Raw genomic sequence first — 23406 nt, 5'->3', positions numbered from 1 at the left:
AGATACTGTACATGTACGTCCCTGCGAGTTTTTTACTTCGAGTCGGGCACGTGCTTCCGAGATGCGCTCCTTTCTGGATTTCGAGGCCATGCTACGTATTGCTGTCATCGGTTGTGGTCTGATATCCAGGTTTCACATACCAGCAATTCAGGGATGTAACATTCCCACTAGAATAGCAGCATTGGTCGACACCAATATAGAGAAAGCAGAAGCAGCAGCTGCAAGACTAGATTCCAAACCCAAGCCTAGGGTACGTATACAGTAGCCTATTGTACCTCTAGCTACTGAAGTTTAGATAGCTAGTCTTTAGCTACATCATATGCTAGACCAGCTATGCTGTCATCGAGTAGGTGTTTGGATGTGTTACTGAGGCTTTGGAGTGGGGTGAATTTGAAGCAACAGACGTTCTGCTACCACATGATCTGCACGAGACTGTTGCACTGCAATGCTTGCATGCTGGCAAGCACGTGTTGCTGGAAAAACCATTGGCACACACACAAGATTCTTGCGAACGACTTCTTCAAGCAGCAGAAGAAGTAACCAGAGAGAAAGCTACCGTTTTCATGGTTGCAGAAAATGCACAGTATTGGCCAGAGGTACATTAATTAATTAATTAATTGAAGGTCAAATTGAAATTTTATTAATTAATAATCAGGCCATCATTTTCAGGTCGTTCATGCGAAACAGCTAGTAAGAGAGGGTAAAATTGGAGAGCTATACTATGCTAAAGCTCATTACTGGGAATCACTAATGACGTAATAACAGACATATGTTGATGACTTAAAATTTGATTGAGTCACGTGATGTCACAGGAGTGCCTTCTCTGATGACTACAAGGACACTCCAGATAAAATAGACTGGAAATTTGATGCTAAAAGAGTGGGTGGTGGAGTTCTGGTAGATGGGTCCACACATTGGCTACGTCCTTTACGAATGTGGTAAGCCAAATCACATCTGCTAATACACAAGAGGCAATAACAAAAACAACAATAATAATAGTAATAATAATATTAATAATAATAATAATAATAAATACTAAAATTAATAATTAATGACAAATAATATTAACTACAATCATCATGCAGTCAGTCAACACGACTGACTGCATGATGATTGTAATTAATATTATTTGTTATTAAATATGATTTTAATAGTGATAATAAAGAAAATTATTAATCTTGTAATTACAAATTTAATAACAGGTTTTATTATTTTAATCTAGGATGGGCGAGGTGGAGGAGGTTGTGGGTGTAACCGGATACGATAGTCATAAAGCGATACAAGGGGAATCAATGGCTAATGCTCTTATTCGTTTCAAGAGTGGAAAATGTGCCGAGTTCGAAGGCCTTGTCACTCAAGCCGCAGTGAATATCAGACCATTCTTTCGTCTCTTTGGTCAAATGGTGAGCCGAGCTAAAATGTGTAATTTGCTGTACAGCAGGCAAACGGTCAGAAGTTAGACTGACATGTTGACGTTTTGGAGGCATGGTCTGCTCATGAAATATTGCCCACTAATACATACATATATATATATATATATATATATATATATATATATATATATATATGGAACAGTTGTCCGTGAGACTGTGGCAGTATAATGCCAAGCTATTATACAGTAGACTGAACCTGGACTTTGATGACTTGTGGGATTTTCCTGTCACTGTAATGTATTTATGTTTAGGGACTGGGTGGGTAAAGTAGTTTGGGGTAGTCTGGGGCAGTTTGGGGTAGTTTGCATAGAAGAAGAATATAACATATATAAGCAAAAAATATATATATACATGTATATATTCAACATATATTAGCAGACTAATGGTGACCCAGTAGAGTCACCTTATTCTAGAACACTGCAATTGAAAGAGTCAACGTCAAAAGCAACGAAAGCTAATTTTTCTAAAATCAACTTTGCATTGTATTGCCATAATCTACATGACAACTGCTCATGCAAGTTTGTCCATATATATATGTATGTATGTATGTATGTATGTATGTATGTATGTATGTATATATATATATATATATATATGTGTGTGTGTGTGTGTGTGTGTGTGTGTGTGTGTGTGTGTGTGTGTGTGTGTGTGTGTGTGTGTGTGTGTGTGTGTGTGTGTGTGTGTATAACTATTAGATCCACCCAACAAACAAGTACCATCCCCAACCAAACCAAGCCAAACCTCAATTATTCTACATATGTAGTCAAATCCCACATGTCAAACTCAGTTTCTAGCAAATATCTGCGAATTATCACTCTAGCATTGTGTTGCCACAATCGAACAGAGAGCTGTTGCAAAAGGTTGGAGAACACTTGCTGTAAATCGATGCCATTATAAGTCGTAGTTTTGGCTGCAATAGTTCTCAACGTCTGAAGACTTGCTTGAGTCCAAAAGCCAAAAGATTTCAGCACCAGAGGGTAGAACAGTCCTCCACATTTTAATACCGATTGCTCGTGTTTGTAATCCTTTTCCACTGCTCCTGCCCTTGCAGTGGCCCCAGCCATTTCTGCAACTTCACGTATGTAGTTAGCTCGGACTGTGTTACGAACTGTTACGTCAAAGAAAGCAGGCCTGCCATCAACAAGGTCTGAATGGAAAATGTCACCAGGACAAGCCTTAGAGTTACTAGAACATGTCTGTTCTCTCCTGGCTACTTTGTTGTCTATCAATAAGAAATGCCAAATAATGTCACATAAAGCATCTGTTAATTGAGAGCTGAATTGTAACCACAACCCAGCAAATGGCTCCGTGAGGGTCAATAATACTGCCACAAACACATCTGAGCGAGTCAGGAGAATCGGGAAACAGAAGAATGCCAAGTCAAATCCTGATGGCAATAATGAACTCATGTTAAAGCATGGATAGGCCAAGATTTTGGTTTGGGACTGCCCTGAGCCATGCTCCAGCATAAACGGAAGATATTGTATTAAGCCTTGCTCTGTCTCTCACACTGCTCATGTCCTTGAGAGACTGAAAATGAATGACATCCAGCTGCGACTGTAGTGCCTTTTGCAGTGAAGCCAAAGGCAGGCTCATCAGTGTGTGTGTGTGTGTGTGTGTGTGTGTGTGTGTGTGTGTGTGTGTGTGTGTGTGTGTGTGTGTGTGTGTGTGTGTGTGTGTGTGTGTGTGTGTGTGTGTGTATTTCAAAATCAAACAAGCCCCCAAACATCCCAAACCAACAAGTCTCACATTACACTAGGTATATCCCAACTATCAACATCCTGTACTTCAAGCTGAATTCTCTTATGAATCATTCTCGAGTTATGTTTCCATAATTGAATAGAAAGTTGCTGCATCATATTTTGGAAAGCCTGGTGGAATTTAAGGCCACTGACTGCTGAGGTTTTAGAAACAATAGCTTTCAGAGTTTTGATGCTGAATAATGACCAGAGCCCCAAGGTCTCAACCACTAAGGCGTAAAAGAGACTACCAGTTCTACAAACTCTGTCTTCATGGCAAATATCCTTTGCTCTTCACATGCCTCTGCTGCGGCTCCAGCCCTTACAGCTGATTTTGTCACATATAACGGCTACAAAGAGTTTCTAACTGTTACGTCAAAATAGGCAGGTTGACCCTCCAAGAAATCAGGGCAATAAACTATATATATTCAAAAATTTAGACTACCTTTTCCCGATAAACAACACAAACTTAATGTCAGTATTTTACTCTACAGGGTGTGATTTTGCATATTTGGGGACGTTTTTGGAAACACCCTGACACAGTCATATATTCCTATTGCTTTGCAGATGAAGCACATTTGCTGCCTTTCTGGTATATGCCTCAGTGCTAATTGTGAAGTGTGTGGCTGGGTTATCAGATAGAGACTTGGTCAAGACCACATCAGGCCAACAGGCCGGGGGTGTTTGGGGGTTGGGTGGACAAACCTCCCTCTCGGCTGTGTAAAGGTCCACTTTCGATCCAATGTACCGGCCTGTAGTACACGACGTCCTACATAGCACTAATACATGTCAAACTTGTCTGTAGTGTTTCTCATTTTTAAATTCTATTGTAACTCTACGATGGTTTTAGAGAGAATAGCATCGGACAGTAGTGACGATATTTTTGGGTTACTTTGGGATAGTTGTATTGGGGTTGGGGTTGGAAAAACTAGAGTAGAATAAAAGAAAATATATATATATAATATATATATATATATATATTAATTTGTAAATTTTTATTCCACCTCAGTGCAAGGCCATAAAGACCACATTACATATTTGTGATGTCATTGGTCCATTTTGGTGTATTGCATACCCCCACTTCTGAAGCCAGGCTACAGCCATAAAAACCAACAAAAGTGAATACTGATTTTATGTTTGTTGCAGGGTGAGATTACTATTGACGGTAGCTTTTCTGGAGGCATGACTTTATACAATCACGAGCATCCAAAGGGTCTGGCTATTACTAACTTGGGTGGATTCTTGGCATCATACCAGCCTGAGATTGATGATTTTGTAAGTGCAATTGTAAACAGATCGGCACCGAAAGCGTCTGCAAGGCATGCATTGGGAGAACTCGAAATTGCCTGGGCCATATATCGATCAGTAGAGTCGAAACGATGGGAGAAAGTCAATTGAAAGGAAGCGTCTGTACATAATTTCAAATGCTGACAAACATGTAGATCCTACCCGCTGAACTATGCATGGAATACCTTGTAGTCTGCTGACATTTTTATATTACTACTGACAGTCTGTAGTAGTACATAGGCTCCTGTTTGTATGGATGTATTTTGTTAATTTGCAAGAATTCAGGTGTTTGTCGATTTTTGTATCAGCATCTAGTGTGTACAGCTAGTACATCTAATCAATGTATCTCCATTCACTACGAGTGAAATCTGAAGATTAAGTTGTGCATATAATACACATGATGGTCTGACTAAAAAAATTTTAATTTTTTTCATTTTGTTAAAATTTAATATTAAAATTATTAATTTTTTAATTTCTTAATTTCAATAAAAATATTGAGATCTAGTTTTAATCACACCACTTATACCAGGGTCCATGGCACCAAGAGTGCATTTGTCAAATAAAACTGTAAATATTGATCAATACGAGTCATTATCACCACACACACACACGCACGCAAGCACGAACGCACGCACCCACCCACCACCCACCCACCACACACACACACACACACACACACACCACCACCACCACCACCACCATTAACATAATCAGAAGTCTACCTGCTGATGTACACAATGAGCTACATACCCGGTATTATACTGTATATCAACAATAACTCAATCAATCACTAAGCCATTACGTTGCTTCCAAATTCGTAAAAATCCTTTAAATCCTTGCTTGAATTGCAAAAAATTAAATTTTTTTCTCGCCTAATCATAAACATGAAACAAACAATCATTGCAGAATGGTACAAAATGTTGTAAACTTGCCTTCAATTTCTCCTCCCATGGTCTCTCAGCTGCAGCTTTGTCGAGAATGTTTACTATATTTTCAGTTGGAGGGACCTTGCAACGATCAAGTAGCTGAACAACACAAAAGAATTGCTAAAGAAGACTGACTGTGTCCGGGCAGAAATACAAGTAAAATTATTACAAGAGACTTTAGATTTAAATTGGTAGTGTGGATGAACAATGGTGGACGTAACACGGCTGTGGTATTCAAAGTAAGTTCGTGTCCCAAGTAATTCAATGACAAACTGGTTTTGTTAAACATGTGAGGTACTTAGACACTCTAATTTCAATAACTAAATTTCAAACAATTGAGTGTGACTAATCTTACTATATTGCACTTGTATTCATTTTCAGTATTCATTTGCAATCTACTGTAAACAAGGAAGGAACGATGACACGTTAATTTTGGTATCTATAATTAATTAATTAATTAACTAGTGCATGCTACATTTTGAATAATTATTAATCTAATTAATCTGGATTTGACAACAGCTTTGAGCAGGCAGTTGTAGTGTACAGTAAGTACAATCTGACAGTAATAAATTTATTTATTTATTTATTCATTTTTTTATTTTTTATTTTTTTATTTTTTTATTTACTTATTTATTTTTATTTATTTACTAATTTATTTATTTATTTACTAATTTATTTACTTATTTATTTACTTATTTATTATTTATTTACTTATTTATTTATTTATTTACTTATTTATTTACTTATTTATTTATATATTTACTTATTTATTTATTTACTTATTTATTTTTATATATTTATTTATTTACTTATTTATTTATTTACTTATTTGTATTTATTTATTTATTTATTTATTTATTTACTTACCTATTTATTTATTTATTTATTGATAGTGAGTGGACTAACTTTCAACAATACGATCAGATACTTGTACTCATGACGTCTTCCTCCCAAACTCAAGAGCGTGCTGAAAATAGGATCTACAGGAGAGATGCCCCAAACCTGCCATAGACAAGAAGGTGATCAACATCCCATAGAGAAACTAAACTCTATTGCCAACATACAGCTGCACTCTCCAATAGAAACACAACATCTTGTTCATTTCGACAACCATAAGCCAATGCTTGACAAGTGGCAATATCAGGGCTCAGGCCATCTTCTTTCATTCTGTTAACGACAGACTACCCAACAACAGCCAATTAATAATTTTTCGATATAAACACGAGTAGCAATTTGGTTTACATATGCTGTGTCAAGATTCTCAGCTTCGGCGTGCTGACGTACAACAGCGTTCATAAATGTGACATCCGGCTCTACGTTACAATCCCTCATAACAGACTGGAGCTCAATTTGTGCCTTCCTATCACCAGTGATCAAGCCTGAAAGAGTCTGAAACGTTCGAATGTCTGGCCTCACTCCATTACTTCTCATATGTTTTACTAACGACTCCACGTTTCTAAACAACGGTAACGCAATCCATGTACTCATATCAGAGTAGTTGACACTAGGAGCATCACTGACTGCTGTTAGAAACTTATTGTAAACAAACAAGTCTGGTTTAACTCCTCTCGACTCCATATCATTCCAAACGACTTGAGCAAGACTTGCTCCATCGTCTCGATCTTGAGCACAAGCCTGTAGTGCGTATGTAAACGATCGTGCATCAGGAGGCGCTCCATACTGTTCCTCCATTTTGTCAAGCATTGCCAAGGCTTCTGGTATGTTCTTGTGATTGGACAGTGCTTGAATTGCTGTGTTGCATGCTACAAGACTTAACGAAATTCCTTTCACAAATATTTCGTTGAGTAGTTTGTCTAACTGTTGTTTGCCTTGAGGTGCTGCTCGAGCACACGCAGTGAACAAACCCGAGTACGTTCTGTCAGTTGGAACAAGACCATACTTCTTCATCTACCAATTAAACAAGAACATGGATGAGTTTAGTAAACTCCAAAAGTCTAGTAAAGAGGCAGGAAACCGGTATGCACATAAATAAGTTTAATGGGTACGTAGAGACAAAACGAGTGAGCAAACAGACAGTGGGCAGACAGCCATGTAAGTAGTTACACAGACAAATAAAAACACAGAAACGTGAACAAGCAAATGTTTCACTGCTTCTACTGTTTTACCAATGTTGTATAAGATTGCAAGTAGTGTTTGCATTGATGGCCAATAGTTTAATGTTATAGCCATACATTTGAAATATACTGTATGTATCTACTGACAGACAGACAAGCAGATACAGTAGATAGACAGACAAAGAAACAGATAAACAGACAGACAGACAGACAAAGAAACAGATAAACAGACAGAAAGACAGTTGGTTTGGCATTGGTCCTGTAGGCTCTATCAAGAAAGTTTGTTTAGTTTTAATGCTTTCAAATTGTAATAGGTCTCATTTATAAACATATACGTATTTGACAGACAGACAGACAAACAAACAGACAGACAGATGGACGGAGACATACAGAGATAGAGAGACAGACGGACAGACAAACAGATAGACAGACGAGCCACCAAACAGACAGACAGATGGAGGGAGACATACAGAGACAGAGAGACAGACAGATGGACGGACAGACAAACAGATAGACAGACAAGCCACCAAACAGACAGACAGATGGAAGGAGACATACAGAGACAGAGAGACAGACAGACAGACGGACAGACAAAAGATAGACAGACAAGCCACCAAGCATACAGACATCCAGCCAACCAGCCAGCCAAACTAGTCAACAAACAGATAAACATAGAGACAAATAACCAATTACCTTTCCTATAACCTTAAAAACAATTACAATGTACACCATTAACTATTCAAATCAACATAATTAAACAATAAATACAATGTACACCATTACTGACTCTAATGTAGGTGACAACAAGCGTCATCTCCAAACTAATCTACCCATGCAACACAATAAATCCATCAACATCCATACTATCAACAATCAAATAGCTATGCAATCACCATGTCTCTCTAAACTTGTTCTCACTTGATTCATTACCGAGGAAGTCTTAGACATTAATTAATTATTGTAATTCAGAAATTGAAACAAACAGCAAACTGCTGGGGATAGAGAGACAACCAATTGACAACAACCAATCAACAACAATCCACGTTTCAACACAGAATCGTCCTATTAGCTAGAGACAGGACACGCTGTATTGAGTGTCTGATTCACCCTGTTAAACAATTTGAAACTCCTTGTTACATCTCCTTGTCTTCCTAGCTCAGATATCAAACTGTTGTAAACAACAGCATTCGGAGAAAGATGTCTTCTCTTCATTTCGTCCAACAGACCGATGGCATCATCAATCTTCAACAACGAATAACAATAATTATATTATTGACAATGTAAAATCTTAATATTTATTTATAAAACAATGACTTTACAAAATATTTATTTATAAATGTTTATTTTCATTAATTTTTAATGTCTTCAATGTCACTTTTTCAGTCAGTACCCTGTTCACTTTTGCTAAGTTTGCAACTTCTTTCACAAAATATTTCAAGTTTTTTGGTTGAAAGAAACCATTCTGTGTTCCTTTCGATATCTTCTTCCTCGCATCACGTGTCTGGTCACGTGACTTGCCGTCAACGCCACGAAAGCCTGTTGTGGTTGATGATATACAACGAACGGTCTCTGCTGACGTCACAACGCGAGACAAGCTAACTACCCGGCGATACACAACGTCGCAGCAAGCAAGCATGACGCATAGACCCACACGCATGCGCAAATCGACAACGTTTCGTCATGAAGGGGTTCGTTCTAGTGTGCTTTTCTTCTCTCTTCTTTATTGTCGTTTGTTTAACAGCTTATAGTAAGTGCCTCATTCTTGCAATCTTGATAGTTTTGTTCTTGATAGGGCCCTTCCTGTCTCTTCTAGGTGAAGCTAATCCCTCAGCGTCATCTTCCAACGTAACGACGGCAGCGCCTCCAAGCTGTGGTCGTAGATTTGATACAGCCTCGTTTTTCGGTGGAATGATTCTTGCTGTTGGTGTTATTCTAATCATTTTCTTCGCCTTTAAATTCTACCAGTCAAGCAAAAACAGTGGATACGAGAAGAGCTGATTCTGACGTCTAGATGAATGAGACTTGAATTGTTTTGGGTTAATTAGCTTATTAGCGAGCGGTGCTTGCGTAGCAGGTTCACATGTACTGCTGAAGTGATGGCTCTAAAGAGATGAACGGTTTATGCTGATTTGTTACACAGTGACATGACAATAATGAAATTTGTATTTCAATTTCAAATCATCTGTTGCTGAAATAGCGCAGATAAATTGCCTAAACAAAGGAGGATATGTTATGGTTACTAGACAGAGTACTAGAAGCTACAAGAGAAAAAATTATGGTTGTTATCAATTTTTGGATGGGCGTGTTTTAAAAATTAAGATTAAATTTAAATTTAAAAGTTATTCATTTGAACTTTAATACTAATACTTCTTGCTACATACTTGATTTTTACCAAGTGTTTGCATGACTCTGAGGAATGCTGGTTGTATCTCAGAGCATGCGCAGAACGAAGGAGTGGTTTGCTTTGACATGATACCTGTAATGAGAGCAGCTAGGTGTCAGTGTCAACATGACACGCAGAAAAGGTCAAGAGGCCGTTTAATAATAGTAACGTAGACTGTCAACTAGCAGTTTATTCAAACTGTTTCGATGTGTAGACTAGAGTGCACCAGAGAATTTCGAGAGAAGGATCCGTACTGTACAAAGACAGGATTGAGCTAGGATACAACAAAGCCCTGCGGCTGGCAGCTGCTAGACTCGTGACCAGTCTCGCTGCGCTTTTGTCATTCCTGGATTCTAGCTGCATGTACACTGCTGACTGTACGGTGTACACCTGGAGCCTAGAAAGAGAGAAGATGGAGCGACCGCCTCTTACCATCACAACGATATCGCCCCACCCATGCGTAGACGGACGCTCCATCTTCTCTCTTTATATGCTCCTGGTACGCACACTATCTGGTCTCTTGCACACCTCTAGCCCGCTCCGCTCCTTTCGCGCGCGTTAGTTAATTAATTAACTATGAGGGACTGTGCAAGAGCAGTCTATAGCTGCATGAAAAGTGCAAACAATCGCTCATACATTAAATACGTCAGAAGTGGAGAAATTTTATATTAGAGGAGTTGTGCAATTGCATGTAAGAATCGTTCTGAACGGGCCTCGCTAATACTAGCCTCGCATTCCAGGCAGATCTTGTACTAGAGCGTACTAGCGCACACCACTCCACTCCACTCCACGCGCAGTTGATGGCAGTTGAATCGACGCGTGTGTCGCTACAGTTGCCTACCGACTGTTCTAGTGGGCAAAATCGTCGCGGCGGCGTTAAGGATAAGCCTGATAACGACTTAACGGTCAGTCACAATTACGCAGACGGCGATTCGCCACACACCAGCAGGGGCGCTACGGTTACTGATCGGAGACAGAATGTGCCGTATAGGAGGAGACGTAGCTCTATAAAAGTGCTTATGCTACCGACGAAAGCCGTGGACAAGGGTTGGTCTTGGGTCGTGTGTGTGGCCTGTTTTGTGACCACTTTCACGTTAATTGGAATCCTGGCGTCGTTCGGTGTCTTGTATATCGGATTACTGGAGTTTTACGGCGGTTCTAATGGGACAGACAGCTGCTCGACGACGAACTCTAGTTCTATTGGAGGTCAAACAGGTAAGAATGTGGATCCGAGTAGGAAAACGGAGACGAAATCTTGTAACCTGAAGGGCTTCTCATATTTGCATACAATGAACTAGGGAGTAATTAATTGTACATGTTTCATAATTAATTAATTAATTGTACATGTTTCGTAATAATTAATTAATTAATTGTACATGTTTCATAATTAATTAATTGTACATGTTTCATAACTAATTAATTTACATCTACAATTTCAAAGAAATCAGTTTCGTTTGGGGAGGGAGATGAAGGTGTATTTGTTTTCTAGACCAGAATTGAATTGAAGCGGCAGACTGTATGCTACAAGTACGTTTACAACATGCAAACATATACAACTACAGGTTGCTCAATGCTCCAGTGTTTTGTAATTATATAATTAATTAATAGTTTGTTATTGTTCTCACCTCTTTGGAGAGTGTCAAGTAAGTGTAAATCATTCCTACCTGCATGCATATCACCACACCTCTTTGGAGTTGAAGAGAGCCTTTCTGTGTGACACTATACAAGGCCAACAATTAATTAAGGCATCAATCCACCATTCATCAGATTGTTATCACACATTACATCTATTAATCTGTAGAGTGAGGAAAAGGCATGAAGAAGGAGGGTGTTGTGAAAGAAGCACAAAAAATTAAATTGTGGAGAGACTCGTATTGCAATAGTAGCAAAATATAGAGGCAGTGAATATCACAACCAGATGCATCTTTCGTTTGGAGGAAGAGGGAGGAGAGGGGGTTTGAATAAGAACAAAAGTTATTTCAATTGAAATCATAGGTGTAGGTTATTAGACACTATATACACACCTAATGTGTGTGTGTGTGTGTGTGTGTGTGTGTGTGTGTGTGTGTGTGTGTGTGTGTGTGTGTGTGTGTGTGTGTGTGTGTAGACAGGACAGGACGGGTGTGCATTTACAACAACTTATATTGTCAATAAAATTGTGTTCGTATGTATAAAAAATTGCTTAACTGCCATTTCTATTCAATGATAGCTCACAGCATAGTGAAAATGCTGTATGTCATAGTTTGTTCTGTTTTGTATAGCATGGATTGGCAATCAAGCTACTCTTTTCACTTTTCTTCTTGGGCCAATGTCAGCTGCTATGGCTGCACGGATGGGTGTGCGACCAGTCATTATCACTGGTGCAATTATCTTTACAACAGGCATGCTCTTAACAGCAGCTACAAATGAGATATGGCAGGCCACACTTACTTACGGTGTAATGGGTGGTCTTGGAGCATCTATGGTTTATACACCAGTCGTGGGCATTCTACCTGCTTACTTTGACAAGAGAAAAGCTTTTGCTGTGTGCTTTGCTCAATCAGGTTCATGGATAGGAAATATAGTTCTTGTAACAGCCTCAACTTCAATTCGTCAATCATACAACTGGAGAGTACAATGTCTGTTTTTGGGTGGAATGAGTACTTTAGCAATTATTATGGGTGTTCTTTACCGACCAAGACCTCCACAGGCAGGCAATCATAAGCAACCATCGATTAAGGAAGTCATTGTACAGTCCTGCAATTCACAGCGACATATTCGATTTGCCGTGTGGGTGTGGTCGATATCATTGCACTTTTTTCAGTTCTATTTCGTTCTTTTTCATTTGGTAAGTCGTAATTGAAGGAATTCACAGTTGGTAGTTTCAGCAATTACATTTTGTTTCAGGCTCGACATGCCGAATGCAAGATGCGAGTTGACCCAACAGAAGCATCTCTACTGCTCACTTATATTGCAATTAGTGCTGCCGTGTTTAGCATCATTGGTGGCATTGTGCAAGATCGCATGCAGAACAAGATACTTGTGCTACAGTTGGTCATGTTTGTCGGTGGTGTCACCAACGTTATGTTCCCCTACATGACCGAGTATTCTCACCTTGTTGGATTTGCTATCTTGACAGGATTTAGTGACTCTTTTATCTCACTTATGTCTGTAATTCCACAAGAGCTGGTGGGAGTGAAAGAAGCAGTAAACGCATTTGGTGTTTTGTCATTTACGAGTGCAATCACAGGAGCCCTAGGCGGGCCTGCAGGAGGTTTGTGCTGCATTGTCGTGCATGTTGTATGAGACAGTGAGTTTATTGTACTATTTCCTAGGGTGGGCGTATGATGCATACGGTTCTTATAATTTAATTTTTGTTTTGTCTGGTGTTCTGTCAATACTCGCTTCCCTCTCCATGTTTGTCGACTTTTATCTCAAACGACGGTCTGTAAAAGAAGAAGAAGAAGAAGAAAACAAAGATACCCAAGAGCCTCAACAAACTCAGGATGTCATTACAAGTATGGAATCATCTGTATGAGTAGATTAGTGTTTATTTTTTTGCTTTGGATGACTTGATTTTTGTTCAGCCAAATTTCTATTGTTCACTGACTTCTTCTCATAAGACTTTGATGAGACAAGATATTTTGCGTAACACACTAGCTAGCTGTGTAATTTCTGTTGGATGTGCGAATCAGTGTTGCACTGATCAGGCTATTTTACTTAGTATTTAATAACTAATAATCTATAGGTCCGTTGATATCGAGTGATACTGGTATCCAATCCGCTATCTCATTAACTTCTCTAATGCTGACACATTAACCTCAGGTATTAAGTACCTGTGTGTCCACTTAGTGGAATTTCCACCACTGGAGACAAACAGGTCACCCTATTGCTGCCACTGAATGCATAGCCTCGAACTTCCAGACCAGAGAGCGGACCAGAGAGCGGACCAGAGAGCGGAGTGGTCTAGGAGTTTGAGGCTACTGCATGCAGGGCTGGGTTTCCATCTTGATAATGAGATATCCATACTATTATGTTGGGAATCAATCATTAACGTATGTGGGTACTACAAAAGAAATTCATCAAACAACTACATCCATAGAGCCTCGATGGTAATTACAATCCTCATTGTGGTCATGTCAAGACTTTAATGCTGCATATACCAAGACTCCATCTAGAACAAGAACGTGCAACAGTGTGCAGATCACCCATCTTTGGAACAACCGTTTTCCTATGTGTCAATGATATATTCATATATCCTTAGACTGCGAAAGATATATGTACTTTTTCAGACTTATCCAGAAATACTTAGACTCATGAAAACTTATTTGGTCATACACTAATCTCTGCAAACGAGTTTAAAAGATTATTTTCTCACCTGTGTGGACTAAAATGTAGTTAAGAAGTACTGCTACGTAGTATTTAGGGACCAAGAGTGGCTATAACGTCATTATTAGCACTGGGAGACTAAAGAAAGCCAAGAGTCAGACGCAATATAATAAAAATTATATATACAGTGGTGGACAAAAGTATTTGCCGGGTAGTTTTTTGTTGATTTTTTATCATATTCTGGCCTACAGAATGGAAATAATTGCTGATATGAGCATAAATTGATAAGTTAGTTTGTTTTCAAAGGTTGGAGTATTGTTTGCATTGAATATGCTTTGATAAGTTGTAATGTAAACTTAATTGGCTTTTAACTAGGTTGTAATGATAATGTTAAATTGCAACAACCAATTGATTTAGACTCAATTCTGTACCAATTAGCACTATTGTGGGTCAAAATGTCCAATTTCAGTCACTATAGTTATCATAAATGGCATTCTCTGAACCGGTTTCGAAAAACTGTATTGAATCCTATCACCTGCAGAGGGATATTTTGAAGTGTTTCATATCATTCTATTCTCAGATGTTGGTTCTAATTATTCGTCAGGTCACTACTGACCAACGCCCTTAGGTTAAAACACAAACATTCTGAAAAACCCTTGAAATTTCTTGCCCAGCAAATACTTTTGTCCAATACAGTATGAGGTTGCTGCGGAACGTTGTAAGAGTGGAAACCGCAGTGATTGTATTTGCGACGTGTCGCTCAGTGTGTATCCTAGCTTATGTTAAACATGTCGTGTATTAAGTATAATTATTAAACGTTAGATATGATATTTAGGCATGTTGAATCACCTACTGACTTTTCTAACTTGGAACAGAATGGTCGCGACGTTTATGCCACAACTGGTCGCGATCCAGTGGGGATGCCAATATCGTAATTACAACTATGTGCTCGGACATCCACTGTTGCATAAAAACTATATCTAGGCTGTATCGCCGTACAGAAACGTTTAGATTATCCGGAGGTAGGCTACTTAACTTCCCCGGTTGTTTGGTGAAATGTGTATAAACCGTATACACCTTTCACCAGCGGGGGCCCCCGGCCTACACGGATGTGCGGTCCTAGCCTTGCACCCATACTCCTGTGCACCCTCTGAGGCGAGGATTGACAATCTGGGGAATGACAAGGGTGGAGTGACTGGCTCAAGTCTAGCAATGTCGCTACATCTGAGATAAAACCAATATAAAAACCCTAGCCAACCACCGGGCAAAGAAAACAAGCCGTTATCATATATGTGAAGTATTGGTAAATCTGAAGTCGTTATATCCAATGTCTAGTGAGGTTGCAGTATCAGTATGGGTATCCCAGATCAGTTTAGGTGGACTGTTTATATTACAATTAATACAGTGAAGTAGGAACCTAGATTTGATTGAGAGGCACACGTTTTCCTAAGAGGGCATGGCTTTGCACAACAAGGCTAAATGTATTATTAGATATAAGAGAACTGGGTGGTGAGCTAGTTAATTATATAAGTATATGCATGCTACACAGCAAAAAGACAGGAAACCAACATTAACACTGTAGTGTTAGTTCAGTTTGTCATGTCAGTGTTATCAGTTTCTATGTGACATCGATAATACCATCAAGAATTTGTGGGGTGTGCCCCATGCCCCCCCCCCCCCCCGGTTCTGTCGCATAGGTTTAATAGTTTTACTGGAGTAATTACACTTGCATCATCATGGTCTCTTTGTAGAACTCATGATCTTCATGAACTTGTGCTGCGTTCATGACTTTCTCGACTGTCATTTCTTACCTATGACTGCATATACAATACAGCCTAGATAGTGAGATGCTATATCATAGGTTTTGTTATCTCTGTGTTGTACAGCTCTTTTCACTTTTTCTCTTGGGCCAATGTCAGCTGCTATGACTGCATGGATGAGTGTGCGACCAGTCATTATCACTGGTGCTGTTGCCTTTACAGCAGGCATGCTCTTAACCGCTTGCACAGCGAAGATATGGCAGGCCACACTTACTTACGGTGTCATAAGTGGTCTTGGAGGCTCCATAATATTTACACCAAGTGTGGGCATTCTACCTTCTTACTTTGACAAAAGAAGAGCATTTGCTGTGTTGTTTGCTCAATCAGGTGCATGAATAGGAAATCTAGTTTTCATAACAGCCTCAAGTTCGATTTGTGAATCATACAACTGGAGAATATAATGTCTATTTTTGGGCGGAATGATTAGTTTGTCAGTCATTACGGGTGCTCTATACCGACCAAGACCTCGACAATCAGGCAATTGTAAGCAACCATTGCTCAAGGAAGTCATTGTTCAGTCCTGCAATTCACAGCAGCATATTTGATTTGCTGTGTAGGTGTGGTTACTAGCACTGCATTTTTTCAATTTTATCTAGTTCTTTTTCATTTGGTAAGTGGCAAGGAATGTACAGTTAGTTTCAGTACCTAATGTACATTTCTCTGTTGTCAGGCTTGACGTGCCTAATGCTAAATGGGAGTTGACCCAACGGATGCGTGTCTACTACTCACTTATATTGCAATTAGTGCTGCCATGTTTAGCATTATTGGTGGCATTGTGCAAGATCGCATGCAGAACAAGATACTTTGTGCTACAGTTGGTCATGTTTGTTGGTGGTGTTGCCAACCTCACATTTCCATACATGACCGAGTATTCTCACCTTGTTGGATTTTCTATCTTGATAGGATGTAGTGACTCTTTTATCTCACTTATGTCTGTAATTCCACAAGAGCTGGTGGGAGAGAAAGAGGCAGTAAATGCATTTGGTGTTTTGTCATTTACGAGTGCAATCATAGGAGCCATAGGCTGGCCTGCAGGAGTTTCATAACTGATTGTCATGCATATTGTGGGTATGACAGTGATATGAGTTTATTGCACTATTTCCTAGGGTGGGTGTATGATGCATATGCTTCTTACAACTTAACTTTTTCTGGCTGGTGTTCTCTCAATACTCGCTTCCTTTTCATGTTTGTCGACTTTTGTCTCAAACGACAGTATTGGGAAGAAGAACTAAAGATGCTCAAGAGCCTAATTAACAAACTCAGATGTCATTACAAGTATCGGATCGACTGTATGAGTAGATTACTTAGGGTTTATTTTTGCTTTTTTGGATGACTTAACGGTGTCTGATTTACTTTCAGCCAAATTGTTCTATTGTTTACTGACTTCTTTCATAAAGCTTTGGTAACACAAGGTAGTTTTCAATAACTGATAGCCTGGCCTGTAATGGCTGATACCAATAGCCTTTCCACTATTTCATTAACTTTTATAATGCTGACAACTAAATATGAAGTAATATGTTTGCATCATATACGGTGGTATACTGTAGATACAAACTACACGTACCTGTGAACTTTTACTACATGGGTAGGTGAAGTTATTCCTAATGAAAACACAGTTGCTGCTCTCCTCCCTCTCCCCTCGTTCTCCTCTTCTCTCTTTCCCTCTTCTCTAACCTCTCCCCTCTCTTTCCCTCTCTCCTCCGCCCTCTCCTCCTCTCCTGTCGCCCTCTCCTCCTCTCCCGTCTCCCCTCCGCCCTCTGCCCCTCTCCCCTCTGCCCCTCTCCCCTCTGCCCCTCTCCCCTCTGCCCCTCTCCCCTCCGCCCTCTTCCCCTCTCCCCTCTGCTCCTCTCCCCTCCGCCCTCTGCCCCTCTCCCCTCCGCCCTCTGCCCCTCTCCCCTCCGCCCTCTACCCCTCTCCTCTCCTCCGTTTATCTGACTATCCTTCTCCCCCTCTCTTTCTCCTCTCCCAAGACAGACGTTTATGAATTTCATAGTATAGTATCCACAACCACAAATAGATGATCTAATTGCACTGAGACAGCGCTGAGCAAGAAGTGGCAATGATATACTGGTGCTTAGAATTCAGAATATATATGAAGGGCATCATGCAATGGGGCAAGCAGTTTGAATCATTTCTATGTAGTCAGTCTAAATTAATTAAGTTTGATGTCGACTACCAGTCTGTAACCCCAACCATGGAAGGCTGCATGGCAACGCCATTGTTTTTAAGCCGCTTGTCCAATGGTGCCATTTCTGTTTCTTAAAGGCATATTATATTGTCCAGTTTGTTGTTTCAGTGTGTCTAAGCTCGTTGGAGGCTGAAACTTTTTAGGACAAACTACGTTCTGCGCGGTGTGATATTGCCAGCAAATAAGCCTATCTAAAGTACAGCAAGATACAATGATATGTATATTTCAGTGATTGTGCTAAAGTCTATGCTACAGACACGCTGAAGACACATCAATGATACGTATTTCAATGTCCTTGAAACTGGGTCTCTGTGTGAGATTGACGACCCAACAATCTTGAATTAGAAGCTTGATGTCTGGATTACAATCATTGGGTATGGCAGGTCTTTCTCCAGCTATCACGGCATCCACGACTTGAAAGTTAAAGCTGTAGTTAATAAAGGGCAGCTTCCTGGTCACAATCTCCCACAACACGACACCAAAACTAAACACAATGAACTCAATTGATTATTGGCAGAATGCAACAAGACAAATGGGCTGAAGTTGAGTAACACCAAAAATGGAAATTAAGCTTGAAGAAGCCTAATTGAAGTATTTGCGAAATTGAAGTGTAATGTATATTACCTGTAGACATCTGAGGCAGTTGTATGTATTGTCTTGCTATCACTTAGAAGCTCAGGAGCACACCATCTCACTGCTCCTCGATCATGACTAGAGTCTTGCCTTTGCAAGTCAAGTAGAGGCAGTTGCACGGATGATGACTTGTTACGCGTGCGCAACCAATTTCTTACTCCTCGACGACTTCTAGGGTTTAAGGTAGTCTGATCGACATGAGTGCCAAGGCCAAAGTCTGCAATTTTCACAATGTCGGTTTCACTTCGTAGGAGATTGTCGCTTTTTAGGTCACAGTGAGCGCGAGGAGGCGTGAGACTGTGGAGAAATTTCATTCCACGAGCGACATCGAGGGCAAATTTCAATTTCCTCTTGTCTTCTATTTCTTGTGAGACGTCGTCAAGAAGATTTCGAAGAGAACCGTTAGCGACAAATTCAGAAATAATGAATGGTCTGCCTTCTTTGGTTTGACCTGCTCCGAGGAACAAGACGATGTTAGGATGACGGACGGTTTGCATAAATTTGATTTCTCTTTCGAACTCCAACATGTCGGAATTTTTGATAGACGGAATATGCAGCATTTTCATGGCCACCATCATGTCTCTGTACTTTGCCTGGTACACTTGGCCATATCCTCCAACTCCGACCAGACTCATTTCCGAGATTTCCTCTTCTTGAATATTCCAAACGCCCGTTAACACTTGCACGTGATGTATTAGAGATTTCTCTCTAATCTTTTTGTTTTTCCACAGACGAACGAGTCTTACGAGGCCCCACAATACGGCAGCAACTGCAGCAGCTACAAATATGGTTATTAGTATAAATCTAGGGTTTTGACAATTTCGACCTGAAAACCCCACGTGGCATTGACACAGAGGACCCGGTACACCTTCGGTTAGAGATACTATGCAAGATCCGTAGAAGCAGGGACTGAGCTGACACACCGAACAATTTGACAACGATGTAGCTCCTATAGAAGCCGTGGTTAAACCTCTAGGGCACGGTATGCAAGTATTTTCTTCTGCTCCTGGGGCATATGATCCTAATGAACAAGGTGAACACACTTTGTGATAAAGATCAGGAGAGCTGTGACCGGGTGGGCAGCTCAGTTTCATGTAGGAGATCTCTCCGAGTGCAGTGTCAAAGAAGAAAATCAGTCCGTTCCAGACAACCGGTAGAAACGTCTCATAGGATTCCATTCTAGACAGCAGAGTCCATTTCGTCGCAGGAATGACATAAAACCAGAGTTCATACGCATGGCGGAACTGTTCCAGCTCGAAGGAATACTTACTTCTCCGTTGAAATGTCACCGCTATTTGTGGACCTACAGCTATAGCACTTGTGATGCACGCTTGATTAGTTTCATCACCAGCAAACGCATGTTTCCATCTCTGTGCCAGTAGACTGAACTGCCATATGTCTAGATGGCAGCCTGATAAATGCTGTTTGGGGCTTATCTCACTACCACCTCCAATAGCAAAAAATGAATTGTTGTAATACACACATCTGTATCGGATCCTGCCAGGAGGGCGTAGGATATCTCCTCGGTCACATCCATTGTCTAAGAGGGTCCACTTGATGTTTTGTGCAGGAGGCCTATCGAACGTGGCAGCCCACAAATCACATAGATACCGATACTCATTGCCCCTGACTTTTTGCCTCCCACCGTAAAGCAGCAAAGTAGAACTATTGATAACAGTGACGCAGAAGTCGATTCTTCCTGTTGGTTGACGCTCGTCTGGGGTCAGTAGAGGCGATGAGTAACGGAAAATCCACGAGTCATCGTTTATGTCGTGGCCTTGTATTACAAGAGATGTCTGTCTGGGATAGTTATATATCAAGAGATATAAGTTCTCATACAGAAGACAGAATGAAATTGAATTTTGGTCTACAAGGCTAATAGAAATTCTTTTTATCAACGTCCACCTCATTGTTAGCAAATTCAATTTCCAAAGCTCGCGTCTTTCCAGTAGACTCAATCTGTCGGTATCAACAAGCATGTACACAAAGTTGTTGGTTGACATGGTGGAGAGAGCTTTAGCCGAATCTCCTCCGACGTCTCGAGGCGACAATGCAGGCCCCGAGACACGAGAGTACATCCATTCAAGCGAGCTTGTATTATGCAGTTCCCATATGTTTTGCTTACAGTCTTTTCCGGTTCCTCCATACAACAGAAATCTTGAATTATCACTAATTGCAACATAATGAGGAATAATAGAATTCAGTATTTCGCCAAGAGGAGACACTGTTATCACGCTCCAAGTCTTCGCCGTCATACCAAATTGCAGGAGTGTGGCCTGCTCAAAGTCCATGGTAAAGAGCATATACATTTCTTTTTCATGAAAGTAAGCTGCTGTCGTCGTGACTTGATTTGACACTAACTTGTCTTGTTGATTAACGAGATACCATTGATTCCAATAAAGGTCATATTTCCACAGGCCGTCGGATGCCATCATTAGAATAGTACTACTAATAGTACTAGCACTGTTGGAGCTTACTGCAACTGCCGTAAAGTAGACCGGAATTCTAGGGTAAAATCCCTTTTTATCATATGATTTAGGGTTTGACTTGTCTGGTCTCGCGCTGATTTGTGTCCAGTAGTAAAGAGAGCTTGTGTTCGTATCATTGCAGGCCAATTTCCATACAACTCTCGTTTTCTTGCTGAAACCAACTACAGCATGACGGCATTCACAAGAAGTAGTAACCGACGCGCGTGGATCGGGTAAAGATACGTAGGCGGCTCCTTCCTTTTCGTTGATATACGGGGCCAAAGCTTTCACCAACTCTCTTTCATGCCAAGTCTCAGAGACACCATCAAATATCCACACCGAAGGCACATCGTTTCGTCGTGATTTAATGTAAAGAACTTTCGTTTGGCAAACGGTGGCGAGAACCGAACTTTGGAAGACACCAGGAAGTACTTGTGGCTTGTTTTCGATCATGCTCCACGAATTGGTTTCTAATCTGTAGCTCCACGTTTCAGGGGCACCGTGTGCGATGGACGTCCTAGGCAGTGAGACCACGAGCATCCTCTTCCCAACACTTCTCCCTGAGTAATAAGATGCAAACAAGAGACGTCCGTGAGGAGTGTCATCCAAAGGTGCATTACATTGCCAGTTATCAAAGCTGTACCAAATACCAGCCGTTTTGTTGTCAAGAAACGAGAGACGAGCCTCGTCTCTAGTCTTGGAGCCTATTAGAACGGGCTCTTGTCTTTGACTGCCGCTTTCATTGTGCTGTCCATTTGCACGGTTGTAGGCTGCTGTGGTGAGAATCGTAGCCGTCAATGCAAGGAGAGAGTTCATCTTTTAGAACGATAACTACAGCGTGCAGCACTTGGTTAGTCGCACATCTGTTGCAGGAGGACAGATTGTGACGAGTTGCGCATAAAAGTGCGCAAGCGACACAAAGGAAGCAACTTTGCTAAATGTGGCAGTGCCGCCGGCGCGCAATTAATTTGCGAGCGTATCACCCAGGTAAGTCTAGTCACAATACGTGCCGTTCACTTCAGCGGCACGGCGCAGAAAACCGCTGGCTGCCGACGTCTGCCGCGCCGCAGTCTCTGGTAACATTTTGACGACGATGCTCTTTGCCTGCATGGCTCCCGAGGCGTGGTAATTACAGTACAGTACAGTACACCTGGGCCAAGTTCAGCAGCAGCGTGCCGTTTCCGCAGATAGAACACTAAATTTTTTTGGCCTATCCTTATTCGCGTAGCCAGTCCCTCCCCCTTTTCGACATCCGGATTGCGAAAAGGGAAGAGGCTGGCTACGTGAGACTACTTTCTAGCGGCACGCCGATAACATTTGGAGCTTGCCGCTTTGCCACGCGGCATGTCTTCACAATTAATGTTTCCGTTTCCGTTAATTTTTGATTATCGACGTGCCGCTCAACTGAACGGCATCTAGTGTGAACGAACCAGGCTCTAGTTTTAAAAGTTACTCTTGCGTCATTTATTCACTGAATATTGTTAGTTTATTTATTAATTTAGCTAATTAGTGTTCCACCGATACCAAGTCTGCTGATACTTTATATACCCATATACCTCGCTTTCCAAGTATCGATCGGCCGATACCGATACCAATACCACTGATAATTCAATTTTGTTGTGGTATTAACTATTATTAAGTTAATAGATCAGAAAGAGCATTAATTTAAAAACAAAACATTGCCTTTACCTCGACGCCTTATTGTTCCATAGAACCACATCCGCCCTTGAAGTGCCAGACCCGCGCGCGAGGTATCGGAAGACCGATACCGACACTGTCCAACTCCGGTATCGCCGCGCCAATACCGATACCGATACCGATACCAATACCAATACCGATGCCGATACCAATACCGATACCGATACCAATACCGATTATTGTTGACATATATTAGGGTTAGCTTTAGGCTATAATCACCTTTGAAGATATTTGCGCGCCTACATCCCAGGTCACTTTGCGTTAATTTAATAAGTAAATTTAAGCTTATGCCAAATTCAATTGAAACAATCTAAATTAACTTAAGATATCAAACGACCCTTGATAGCAATATTCAAATTATACAATTAATACAAAATGTAATGCAATGTATTCATATAACTGTGACACTGTCCCTCCCTATCAGTATTAGCGTAATTAGTTAACTAAT

At 40.6% G+C, this 23406-nt stretch overlaps 3 protein-coding genes across 4 annotated transcripts; 2 read left to right on the top strand and 1 right to left on the bottom strand.

Annotated features, from left to right (window-relative positions):
• Positions 1–61: 61 nt before the first annotated feature.
• Positions 62–4782, top strand: LOC134186478 (glucose--fructose oxidoreductase-like). The gene is made up of 6 exons (XM_062654458.1): positions 62–250; positions 351–596; positions 670–755; positions 813–938; positions 1223–1403; positions 4319–4782. The coding sequence occupies exons 1-6, from the start codon at positions 62–64 to the stop codon at positions 4568–4570; spliced, it is 1080 nt and encodes a 359-aa protein (XP_062510442.1). The 3' UTR covers positions 4571–4782.
• A 420-nt stretch (positions 4783–5202) lies between these two features.
• On the bottom strand, positions 5203–9118 carry LOC134186786 (pentatricopeptide repeat-containing protein 1, mitochondrial-like). The gene is made up of 7 exons (XM_062654841.1): positions 8851–9118; positions 8568–8702; positions 6628–7293; positions 6450–6566; positions 6292–6387; positions 5392–5484; positions 5203–5331 (listed from the first exon to the last, which is right to left on the bottom strand). Exons 1-7 carry the CDS (start codon positions 9115–9117, stop codon positions 5239–5241), a joined length of 1467 nt encoding a protein of 488 aa, XP_062510825.1. The 5' UTR covers position 9118; the 3' UTR covers positions 5203–5238.
• Positions 9119–9456: 338 nt separating this feature from the next.
• Positions 9457–13579, top strand: LOC134186785 (monocarboxylate transporter 13-like). 2 transcript variants are annotated; one of them, XM_062654840.1, is made up of 6 exons: positions 9457–9985; positions 10058–11058; positions 12105–12670; positions 12730–13096; positions 13158–13340; positions 13410–13579. In XM_062654840.1, the coding sequence occupies exons 2-6, from the start codon at positions 10644–10646 to the stop codon at positions 13442–13444; spliced, it is 1566 nt and encodes a 521-aa protein (XP_062510824.1). In that variant the 5' UTR covers positions 9457–9985; positions 10058–10643; the 3' UTR covers positions 13445–13579. The 2 variants fall into 2 exon arrangements, with proteins under 2 accessions (XP_062510824.1, XP_062510823.1); XM_062654839.1 differs by having other exon boundaries at positions 9852–9985; positions 13158–13354.
• Positions 13580–23406: the final 9827 nt, after the last annotated feature.

Source organism: Corticium candelabrum, chromosome 11, assembly GCF_963422355.1.
Source record: "Corticium candelabrum chromosome 11, ooCorCand1.1, whole genome shotgun sequence".
Lineage (NCBI taxonomy): Eukaryota > Metazoa > Porifera > Homoscleromorpha > Homosclerophorida > Plakinidae > Corticium > Corticium candelabrum.
The sequence above is the reverse complement of the archived record's forward strand: the minus strand, read 5'-3'. Positions and strand labels throughout refer to the sequence as shown.